This window comes from Lipophrys pholis (genome assembly GCF_963383615.2).
Source record: "Lipophrys pholis genome assembly, chromosome: 5".
Taxonomy (NCBI): domain Eukaryota; kingdom Metazoa; phylum Chordata; class Actinopteri; order Blenniiformes; family Blenniidae; genus Lipophrys; species Lipophrys pholis.
Genome location: NC_137628.1, coordinates 103,026 through 115,497, shown reverse-complemented (window position 1 = coordinate 115,497; position 12,472 = coordinate 103,026). Strand labels below are relative to the sequence as shown.

Here is a 12,472-nt window from a genome sequence, read left to right as displayed (position 1 = left end):
AACGTGCAATGTTAGCAAAGCAACACAGCAACGTGGATGTTAGCAATGCAACGCAGCAACGTGGATGTTAGCAAAGCAACGCAGCAATGAGCAATGTTAGCAAAGCAACGCAGCAACGTGGATGTTAGCAAAGCAGTTTTACAGCGAGGCGGTCGCTTTGTCAACAGACGTCAGCATTTTAAAAGTCCATCTCTCAGAGGAGAACGGCACTGACCACGGCATCAAAACAATGAACAGCAGCTCCTCCGCTGTAGCAGTCGATTCACACCATGAAGCTGTGTCCTACTTCGCCCTAAACTCCCTGAAAATAGTCCCAATCTTTTGTGTTGTGTTCGAGCTGGAAGCACTGCTGTTGGTGCTGCGTTGCTAAAGAATTTCCCCAGGGATTAATAAAGTCATTCTGAGGTTTGAAAGATGGAACTAGTTTATTATGAGATGATGACGTCATGCAGACCCCCACATTGTCCACATGGAACTAAAATACTTTGATCCTTAATGTCCAGCGCAGCATTAGTATAGTGACCCAGCCTGGTTTAGGGCTTTGATCAGCACAATGGACCAGCGGTTGGCTCGTTGTGGTGAACGCTTACTAGACTGCAAGTCACAGTATTTAGTAAGTTTACTACTGGAATTGAAGTAGAAGATAAATAAACTGTCTTTCATATTAATACATGCTTCATTTGACTTTATCTTAACATAAGCCTCGCCTATAAGAAAGAACTTATGTATAATAAATCTGATATTGTTTATTATAATACATATTGATTTATTAAGATAAGATATCCCTTTATTTATCTCGCATGTGGAGAAATTTGCGGTGGTACAGCAGGATAGTACAGAGAAAGAAGCACACATAGCAGGAACAAAAAAAAAAAAAAGCAGATAAAAATACAGTATAATAGAAAAATATGCACACGGTGCCTATAAGTGTGGACATGTACAGAGTATGGGGGTGGATGTATTGCACAAAAAGCAGATAAAAATACAATATAATAAAAAAATATGCACACGGTGCCTATAATATATATATATATATATATATATGCCTATATATTGCTTGTGTTTGTTGAAAAATACATGAGATGAGGACCTTGAAAAAATATTCGCATATTAAATCGCAATCGCAATATTGAGGAAAAAAAATCGCAATTTAATTATTTTCCAAAATCGTTCAGCCCTAATCACAATACACTTGAATATGACTGGAGCCTGTTTTGGCATGCACCAAAATACAATTGTCATGCTTGCACCTGCTGCATAACTCTCAACTAGCCCAAAGAAGTCATTTATGACACATTTCAAAGCTTTTTTTTGGTTTGTATTATTGGCCACATTTAGTTTTTTTTTACCAGTTTGTCTTAATAAAGGTGTCTATTCTTTTACTATGTGTCACCTTTAATGTGGCTATGCACTGGCCAAATTCTGTCTGTCTCGCAAAAGGGGCAATTGTAGATTAAATGTTTGATATTGCTTGAAAATGATCTCGTCCTGCAGTCTGGGGTTTGCTGGAGGCCGTCACAATAATGCAACAGCAGACAGCCCGAGGTAATCCTCTGGCGGTGTTGGAAAGTTCACCATCATCTCATTACACCACACAGCCACTGATAACCAATAGAAATGCAGGAGGAAATCACTTGGCCATCATAGCAACACCAGCTCTGCACATAAACAATATTTTGCAGACTTCCAAAGAGCTGAAACGCTAGATTACGTACACATTCTCTGTTTACTTCTAAACCTTATCTTCTCCCTGTACATAAATGCTAAGAGAAAAACTGCTTGATTCTTTGTTTTCTTCTTTTATTTCCTGAAAACACCAGCAGAGCAGCATACATAAATAGCATATTGCATTGTTTGTTTTCTTTTAGGTATGTCGTAATAGCCAAACTTACTGTCGTATCCAAGACTCTGAAATCTATGTCTCACACTGCAGCAGATAATAAACTTTTAGGACTCCTAAAGTTGATAAAAGAGCCTTTAGGTCATCGATAAAGCTTCTGACATTTCCAACTACCTGGCAGGCATAAGTTACAAAAAATGTAGTGCTTGATTAAGCTCTCTCTTGAGCTCGGGAGCCATGGACTATATAAAGACTAACTCAGGGTGACCATTGCACTAAAGACATGCTTGCCCGTCACCGTCTTTGCGTCTGTGTCAGGTAGAGTGTTTTCACAGGGGCCTTATACTCTGGATGTTCTCTATACCACGGCCTGTGTTGACAGGCCATTACAGGAAGGGATCACCCCAAAGGACCCAAAGCTCCTGCTGGCAACCCCAGCCTATGTAGTGGTGAGAGATGAAGGGAAATGGGGTTAAAAGAAGAAATGGTGATTAAGTACACAGAGGTAGATGTAACCACAGACTGAGCTATGAAGGGAGCAAGAAGGAAAACTAATGCACACAAAAGTGTCTGTGATATGTCACTAACTATCTGTGTTTACAGATTGATATCGGTATATTGGTATTTGAAAAATTGATAGATTAACTCACAAATAAATTGTTAGTTGCATTGATGAAACCAGGAGGGGGAGAGTGAGTATCAAACTAACTCGACTTGTGGCAGAGTTCTCCGTAATGATGAGTGTTGATTTGGTTGTTAGTACAGTGTGCTGGAGAGAGGAAACACAGATGGGGCAGTGCTGCAGTCAATAACATGATCAGTGTGCAGTTACTCAGAATAAATCAGATGTTGGCCAAGTGTAATTTGTGAAGGGTTCCACGGGCTCTCACGTGATGGGACAGGGTTTGCACAGCACAATAAATACAGAATTTAGCGTCTTTGGAGTGGACACTGAGTGAATTACAGGCGAATCTGACATTCCAACCAAAGCAATACGAAGACTTGTACTGAGGAGTGAAAGTGGAGGCCAAGCATGGGGAGGCAACCTGCCAAAAACCAAGCCTACATACTAGCCTACAAACTTTCAAGACAAAACATTTTACTTGTTTCTTGAAACATCTTCCACAACAGTAAATTAAATGGCAACAAGGCCCATGTTTAGAAATCTGTCAACAATTTTGTGAGGTATCCTATCATACTGACAAGGGGCTTGATGTATCTTTGAAGGTATATGTGTCACATAGACAGAGACGTCTCCTCTGAAAGCTGAAGGCTGCTGAAATGAGGTGTGGCGAGCTGGAAACCTGCCAAAGCCACACTCCATCTGCTTTCTGTTGCATGTTAGTCATTTCCTGAACCAGAGGAAGAGGCCAAGGGTCGCTGGTGGGGGAGCACGTTCCTCTGAGAGGGCGGGGGTCCAGAAGGGGGGGAAGGGGATTATGTAAACAGGGAGGGGTTCTATGGTACTTGTTATCAAGGCAAAAGTTGTATTTTTAAAATAATGTGGTTTAAAAAAACAACAACAAATGCATTGAAATCAAAATGTGCTTCACCATTGGCATGGTTGTGGGTTCATTGTCAGAATTTGATCGTGCTTAATTTTTAATTGAGTTGGCATAGCAGGTTGACATGAAATAGAACCCTAAAAGTAAATAGTTGCCCCGGTGCTTGGAAAAAAAAAAGACAGTGATTGAATCCATATTCCAAATTTGTTTTGTCAGTCGGTTTCAGGCTGGCCACTTTCAATTAATTGCACCTTTTAAAACTTGCTGCATACAGTTAGTCTACACTCAAAACGTATTTACAAGTGAAATACAGGAAACTGGTGAAATCAAGACTCCATAAGTTGATGATCTCAAGGTTGCACGAAACTAATCTTTGCTCACTCACAGCTACATAAATTGGCCGTGGATGGGAGGAGTAGCCTTTGCAATGTGGTTCAACAATTCCAAATTTCTTAATACATTTCCTTGTTGGTGAGAAAGTAAGATTTTCTTCTAACTGTTTGGTGTATTCTGACAAAATGTGCTTGTCTTGTCAGCTATTTCACTTTTCAATTCTCTTTGAGACATTGTGTCTCACAGCATAGTGACCTTATAATCTTATCTGTGTTGGATAAAGGGTAAACTGAACTGTACTTGAAAACAGTTTGCTTTGCACCACAGGGCAAACAATCTGAATTTCTGGGCTACAGCATAATAAGACAATGCTTGGTATGTCTGTTTTTCAATTATGACATTCCAACTGAGGGTAGACTCATCCAGTGTAAGTCTTCCTAATCAATGTAAACACAAGCAAATAAGATCAAAGCAGTCAAGCAGATTTGTCACATCTTTAAATTAATTTATTTGATTAGAAAATCGGATCTTCAAGTTGTTTAACGTATAAAAGTTTACTTTTTAAACATGCTGACATTTCTAAAGATGTGACAAAAGGGTTAGGGTTCGAGGTTCTAGGTTTTTACTGCCCGAGGTTTAGCAGATAAACTCTGTCATTAACTTACCTATTCATGAGAGATGAAATCTGAGCTTTCAGGGGAAATTTTTATTACATTTTTTTCATTTGTCACCAAATTGTGGTAAATACCCAGAATGAAATCATCATAAACAAAGCACAGGCCTCGGCGCGGCATCTGCAAAAATGAGTGTCCTAAGATGCCCCCTTGTCCTCATCCAGTTTTCATTTTCTAGCTAGAAAGAAAATCATAGGACATAAAAAAAAGGCCCAACCTTAAGAAAGTTGCAATTCATTTTGAATTCATCTATTTGCCAGCTTCTGTTGTTTGGGTTACAGACCAAAACATATGTGTTTTGATGTGGTTGTTGGGAAAAGCCCTTTCCTTTCCATTGGTATACAGCAGGGGTCCTCAATAGACGGCGGCCCGCGGGAGCCTCCTGTCTGGCCGGCACCGGCCCATTAGCTGCACATCAACGTGAAATGAAGTGGAATTTGTGGGGGGAAATGTGCTGCTCTACCTTTGTAATCTTCATCCCACACCGTAGTCGAAGCCAGAGTCTGAGCGCATCTGACGTAATTACGTCAATGCTGCTCTGCTCGGACGTCCATGGATTTCAATTTCATGACCCGGGAAACTACCCGTCATCCAACAGTGAGTCAAAATTAAACAAAGAAACAACATGAGCTGCAGCGTGAAAAAGTGGAGCAGGAAAAGCTTCAGTTCAACTCTGACTGGAATGAACAGTTTAGTTTTATATTACCGGCCCGTGCTTGATCTGCAGCCGATCAGAGCTGTCAGCAGAGTGGATCATCTAGAGCAGCACTTCAACTCTCTGCATGCAGCCAGCTTTAATACCAACTAACCTCTAAAATTCCACAGCTGCAAAACAGAAACAGAAAACATAACGTGATACAAGCCCTATGTGTCTACGGTGTGTCAGCATTGGTACAAGAGAGCAAACATGCACAGTTACTGTCAATCAAATCGAATTGAATAGAAATGGTTTCTTTTTTTTTGCATTAATTCAATTCAATTCAATTTTATTTGTAAAGCGCTAAATCACATCAACAAACATCTCAAAGCGCTCTTACAATGATAGAGAACAACAGAACCCAACTAAACCCTTCCAAAGCAGCAGATGGAACAAGCAATGATTCAAATGACTATCTATAAAACAAACCCTACACTTTATTGGTTGTAAACACTACAATACAACAATAACAATACCAGCAGGAGGAGAGCATAGTGCAAAATAATAAGCAAACGTACATCATTACAGCCCAGAGTAGATACTACAGAAACTAGCATATAATATGTTGATGTGCCAAGTACTAAAGTGCAACACATAATTTAATAGAGTGCCTTGTGTGTGGATCACATTTAACATGAGGTTTTGTATCTTAAGTTTGAAAGGGGTGATCCAAGAAAAGTTGTTTTAAAGTACTTTTCTGTAAGAAGAAAATATTTGGATGTATTTATGGTGTTTTAGACTACAAACTTGTTGGTTTATTCTGAGACTAAAAACTGTAAAATTGGTTACCGTTTTTTAAATGTCAGGACAATTAAATGTTTAGTTATCAGTTTGTGTTTTCATCGACATAACCTTTTTTTCCGCCCCCTTCCCTGTCTGCACCTCTGTCAGATACATCGGAAAAGCCGACTCCATCACCATCAGTGTGTGGAATCACAAGAAGATCCACAAAAAGCAGGGTGCAGGTTTTCTGGGCTGTGTCCGTCTCCTGTCCAACGCCATCAACAGACTCAAAGATACGGGCTGTGAGTACCTGTATATATGTGTGAATGCTAAAAACCAGTCGCTGATCTTTCTGTTGAGTTTGACCTTTAAACTGTCAGTTGGGATGACAAGGCACTGCCCGAATGAAGAAATGAGTAATAAGCAGCTATTTGTGGAATTGTTTCATCAGTAACACTATTAGCCTGATACAATTGTTCTCCAAATTTGTCACGGTTGTTGCTCTGCTTTTAGTTTTTGCTGCTTGTGCTGATTTCTGCAGTTCTTGCAGATTAAATCTGTAGCCTCAAGCAAATCTTTGTGCATGTACAATATATTCTATAGCTTATGGAAGTTCTCCATTAAACCAAGCCCCTGCTCTTCCAACATTACCTACCATTAGTGCTCCGCTTACGTGCTGCCCAGGCAATAGTGAACATTGCAAAAACAAAATATAGTACAACCAAAATGATCTCTATTGTTTTAATAGACGCAATGAAAGGAGTTTCTGATCTAATGGACACATTGGGAAAACTAGGTCAAATGGCATATTCCATATTGGGACTAGCCACATAGGGGGTTTTTTCACCAGAAAGAAGCAGGTTCTAGTTCTGGTCCAGTTCCTCTCAGGAAGTGAAAGGAGCAGAAAGTCACTATGGAATGTTGGAATGGTGAAAAATAAGACCCAAACTCCTTCACCTTATTATTATAATTATTATTTTCTCTATGTCCACTCCGGGGCTCCGGACTAAAGCAAGACAGACGTGAAAAAACTCCGACAGGCGACGAGGAGACTCGATGTTTTCTGGCTCTTTGGTCTGCATCCGAGGTTCAGGCCAGACTAGACGGAGCGACCCGGACCAAACTGATGGATACAGTCCGTCTCCTGGTTCTTCTAAGAGCGCTGTCAGAGCTACGCTGGTGAAATCAGTGACGAATCACGTTTTGGAGTGACGCAATGACGTGGCTCCCACTTGGCTCAGTTACTGGTGGAAAAAGAACCGGTTCTTTGGCGGTGCTCATTTAAGAACTGGCGCTGGCACCGGCCCTGAACTAGAACCTGGTTCTTTTGGGTGGAAAAGCCCTAATAATGAAGCAAACAAAGTCTGTCAATCTACGTCTTGGAGATACTTTTGAAGTCATCGCTGGAAGTTGGATGTACCAAGTGTGTAGGTGAAGTGATTGCTGCTTTAGTTTTGGAAATATTTTTGCAGATAAAAGGTAGCTTGTTAGTACATATTCTGACCAAATCCAAATGTTGATAAAGCTAACGGTAAAGTGATGCAATGCACGGACTGAAACAGTAAAAAACGAGACACGTGTATTGTGTAGAAATGGGTTTTATGTGGATGCAGCAGTAACCCTGTGAGCCTGCGACATCTGCAGCATGTGAGCTGTGTCCCATCTCGCAGCCTCCTGCTGCTGCTGTTGCCTCCATGCCAGCTATTCATTATCCTAAGATTTATGACTGCAACACACATGCAGCATGTTTAGGCAGTACAAATCAGAAACATTGACTGCTGCAGACATCTGGCTCTCGAGACTAAATCGGTCACTTAAAGCAACATAGCTTTGCTTTCAGAAAGATGCTGTTAAATGATTGACAATATATGATAATTGTTCATTGACCAGAAAGTGATCCTGAACAAATGCAGGTAAGACATGAAAGAACATCCAATGCATGGTATGTGCACACGTGCACCGATTCTCCAATCAGCATAGCTTTAGACAGCTGTGCCCTTTCATTTCCAACATATTCAGACACTGTATTTTATCTGAACAGTGAACATTTCAATATGCTTGATAGCCTTCCTTTTTTGGCAGTACCTGTCTGTTAGGCACCGTGTGCATATTTTTCTATTATATTGTATCTTTATCTGCTTTTTTTAGTTCCTGCTATGTGTACTTCTTTCTCTGTACTATCCTGCTGTACCACTACAAATTTCTCCACATGCGAGATAAATAAAGGGATATCTTATATCTTAATGCTGACACTTATACATTTAAAGTCCATACTGTCAAATTACCCTTCCCTCTGCTCATTTTCTTCTTCGTCCTGACCTTTCTCAAACACAGACCATCAGAAAACTAGCAGGCCACATGTTGTCTCCCTTTTTATGCATCCAGCCTTTTATTTGTTTTAATCCAGTCAGCTTCGTCATGCTTCACAACCACTTCAGGAGTCATTGGTGGATGATTTGTTGGATGTTTTGCTGGATTATATTTCCATATTTCCAGGCGTTTGTAAGATGTTTGGACCAAATTTAACAGTCTCTGCCAACCTCATGCAGTGGAGATCAATCCTTGACAGAATGCTTTCCACCTCCTTTATATTTGCCCCTAAATGGCATCTTTGGCTTTTATCATTCACATCCGCATCCATTAGAAACCACAACGGTGGCACTGTTGCTACAAAGGGACCTTGGTGAACGTAGTGGTCTGGTGTGCCATAGTTTTACCTCATTGTGTGACGGAAGACTTGTTTAATAATCCTCAACTTCCAGACACTGACAGTATAGCCTCTCGTTAGGCTCCAGTTACATGAATATACAGCCAACATGGCAAACGTTATACTTTTTTTCAGCTACAGGAAGTGGATGGGGAGACGTAATGCATGACAAGACAGCAACCCTTAGATTATTCTTTTTGTCTCTGTCCCAAGTACTGCGGCACCTCAATGCTGAACAGTCTAACCACTATGCGAGTACTTCACCAGAACCACCATTGATTCCTAGAAGACTCATTCATCCACATAGCTCACTCGCCCAGACGGTCTTTCTTCACCCCCACATACACACTTGCAGTCTGGCAAAATGGGATTGGGCATGGTTGTCTCTTATACTAGAAGTCTGTTTGACTCTCCACTGGAGTTCATTTCCTGCTGTCGCATCACAAACCTCACTTCTGTACCAGCAAAATCAACTAAAACACATATTTCCAAATGACTTGACTCACCACTTGTTTGCTTCCGTATGTCGTCTCTTTTTTTTTTCCTTGTACCATTCATAATGTTAATATAAAGACTGTTTAAGATGCTTGTGATGTTCTTTTAGATGCATGTAGACAGGTGTGCCCTCGCACATTTGGCTAATGTGGATCTGCATGTGCACATTAACACACATTTATGTTGTTTAGTCTGTTGCAGTTTTTATAGCTCTGGGGAATTGAATGGTGCGGTGAGGGCTTGTGGTTAAAGGTCTGTAAATATTCTGTCTCTGTTTCCCCTCCTTTCTTATTTAGGAGAAAAATCTGCTTACTATTCTGGCCATGTAAGGCCTTAACCATCCCTGTTTAGTCTAGACGCGTATCCGGAACAGATGCACTTGTGCGCACACAAACACACACATGTCTTCTGGTAACATCCTATATGGGTGTTTGGCCTTTATCTATGCACAGTTTCATGTGCACACAAACAAACATACAAACAACTAACATATCCAGTTAGACTGCTAGTACAGGAAACCAGGGCTATCGTTTAATCTCTTTTTCTCTTTTTTTCCTTCTGTTTCAGCTCTAATCTGTATTCACTCTCATGTCGGACTACTCTCCACCTGCACTTTCAACCATTCGCACACTTAGGCACTAATGCACTTTGTAATATCACAATTATTTTAACATTCCTATGTTTTTGATTAGTACTGCTCATTCTCTCGTACATAAGTCTCCCTGTGGGATTGAGTGAGTGCGTGGGTGCTGAGAGTATCTGTGTCTGGATCTTGTTCACTATGTCTGCTGCTGCAGGTGAAGTCTGAGTCTGGCAGCTTTTCTTTTTGTGGAGTAGCTGGTCGGAGAGAATGTGACGCCACTTTTTTTTGTTTTGAATTACAATATTATGCAAGTGGTGCCTCACTTAAATGTTTAGAATTTCTGATAATAGAAACAGTCTCTTTAGTTATTGTATGGTGGATTATTTGTCAATACTTAATGATCTAAGTAATGTTCTATATCCTTTATTTTTCCTGACATGACTTAATGTGTCACAATCAGCGTTTTTACTAAATACTTAAGGTACTTATTGGCTTTTCCATAGATTTTTTAAATCAAATTCTTTATTCCATCTAAGTAAAGTGCATAGAGGCAGAATCTCTGTAAATATGTTTTTGAACAATTTAAACCACATGCGTCAAAAAAGTAGTTGACCCTCCTTCAACTGCCAGTTAAATGTTGCAGTGTGCAGGTGCACATTCCTGTTCCTATCACAGGCCCATTCTTCTTTTTCATCTCTACAAAAGATAAAACAGTCTTTCCTCTGACTTTCTACAGTTGTGGCTTTCTCCCTCATCACAACATAAACCTCAGTGTGAACAGCAAAGTATCAGATGTACTAAACTACTTTTCAAGATGGTCATCCTTGAAACTGTTTAAACATCTTAACTGGGTCTGAAGCACAATTTCCCAGCCAATACAGACTATTTCATTCATTTCAGCTAGTGATAATTTTAGTCTGAAGTTGTTGTTTTTTTAAGTAAATGAGTGCAGGTATTGAATAAATGTTTGTTTTTCTTGTTTGCAGATCAGAGGCTGGATCTGAACAAGCTGGGCCCCAATGACAATGATACTGTGAGAGGACAAATAGTAGGTAAGAAATCCACAGTTTTGGTTGCATATACTAAATATATGGATGAACATATAGATATATATGTAAACATATTTTTACACCAGCTGCAGCCCTTTCTACTGTGCTGAGGTATTATAGTACAAATGTAATAGTTAAAGTAAAGTGAAGTTCAGAGTAAAAACTCCAGAATAAAGATTTTGTGGAACTTGCACACATTTCTGCATTTATAATGTGTCAGTTGTGACGACAGAGTATTTCTTTATTGTTGTATTCTGTAGTAAGTCTTCAGTCCAGAGATCGCATTGGGAGTGGAGGACCAGTTGTGGACTGCAGTCGCCTGTTTGACAACGACTTACCTGATGGGTCAGTGTGAAATAATTCTGGAAGATTAAACGTCATGTTAGCACTATGCTTTAATGGGAAATGCCACCTTTTTCTCTCAGTGAAGAATGATTATTTTTTCATTGTTTTTGCTTTGAAGACACCCTACATCAGCCACACGCTTCATGTTTTGCGTTCACCTTTTGCTGTAAGACTGTTGGTAGCGCTTGTGATAGAGAATATTCAAATTTTAAACATAAATAACTTTTTTTTTGGTTTATTGTAAGTTTCAACACAGTTGTCAACATTGGCTGTATTTGTGTGTGTCTACACCAGCTGGGAAGAGAGGAGGACAGCCTCTGGAAGAATACAGTACCTGAACCACATCACACGGACCACGCAATGGGAGAGACCCACCAGGTATATCTACACCTCCGTATCTGTATGCTTTTATATAACAAGATAGCTTGACATATACTTTCATGGTCAGCAGTGTGAAAATTCTTGTCACAAAAATGTGTCTTAAATGGTAATATCATTTAGACCCAGCTACTTCCTTTATGCGCTGCTGTAGTCATATAAACAAAGTTGACAAAAAGCTTGTTGCAGGTCTGTATAAATAGGTGTGCTTCCATTTTCTTAAAAAAAAAAAAAAAGTCCTGTCCTCTCTACAGTAACAGTCTCTCGGGAATGAGCAAATTGCTGTCAGTTTCCTTGGTTCCCCTCCGCAACAGAAACACATAAAAAATGTTAAAAAAATCGAGCCAGCCAGTCTGGCAGGCAGGCCTCATTTGGCCTCTCTTACTGCTGCTGCAGGAACAACTGTCGCCTTCCTACTTGGCCCATATCAGTGGAGCCAAGGGAAGTAAGCAAATAACCCCTCCCAGCTCCTCACCAACTCCTACTATAGATCTTAAGTCACTTATGAGCAGCACAACATAAAGAGGTTGGCCTCACAAGCCACAGTTAGGAGCCAGTTTAGTGTAAACATATGAAGTTGATGAGAAAGGACGAGTGCGTCATCAAGCGTTCGCATAATGCAGAAACAGTGGATGGAGAACGCAGGCTTGATGCACTCTTAGGGAGTTTGGACGAGGGAAAGTGGAGGCAAGAGGTGAAACAAAATAAGTGTGGAGAAAGAGGAAATGGGAGGGAGGAAGAGTGTGTGGAAAGCGGTTGTTGGTTGAGGGTCCAAGGCTTCAGATAGCTGAGGCGTCAGTGACTGTGCAGCCAGACAGTGGTCTCACACACTCAGCCTGTCTTTGTTTGTCTGCTTATCAGATATCTGTTTTGTGGGCCTGACTGATGCACACGGGGATTCTAGGGACTTTTTGCAATGTTTTGCCAAGCTCGTAGATAACTGTGTTATCACTGAACATGTTTCTCTACATGTTATTGTACGCTTCCTTGTACGTCGAGAGGTCACAAAAATAGATCACCTTGCTGCACCTAAGACTCAACCCAAAGCACACCTGTAACCACAGTAACACCCTCTAGAACCCAGTTCCTGCAATCACATAGTCTCCAAAAGTAAATGCAAAACCCCACACAGCCACATGGTTG

The 12,472-nt window shown here is 40.5% G+C and overlaps 1 protein-coding gene across 2 annotated transcripts in view; it reads left to right on the top strand.

Moving 5' to 3' along the window:
• Positions 1–12,472, top strand: part of LOC308109621 (E3 ubiquitin-protein ligase SMURF2-like) — an 85,268-nt gene that overhangs the window by 34,943 nt on the left and 37,853 nt on the right. For both annotated transcript variants that reach the window (XM_080463315.1, XM_080463316.1), the window contains exons 4-7: positions 5,941–6,074; positions 10,544–10,609; positions 10,867–10,951; positions 11,246–11,329. In XM_080463315.1, the coding sequence (XP_080319441.1) occupies positions 5,941–6,074; positions 10,544–10,609; positions 10,867–10,951; positions 11,246–11,329 (369 nt within the window). The remainder of the gene's footprint in view (positions 1–5,940; positions 6,075–10,543; positions 10,610–10,866; positions 10,952–11,245; positions 11,330–12,472) is intronic.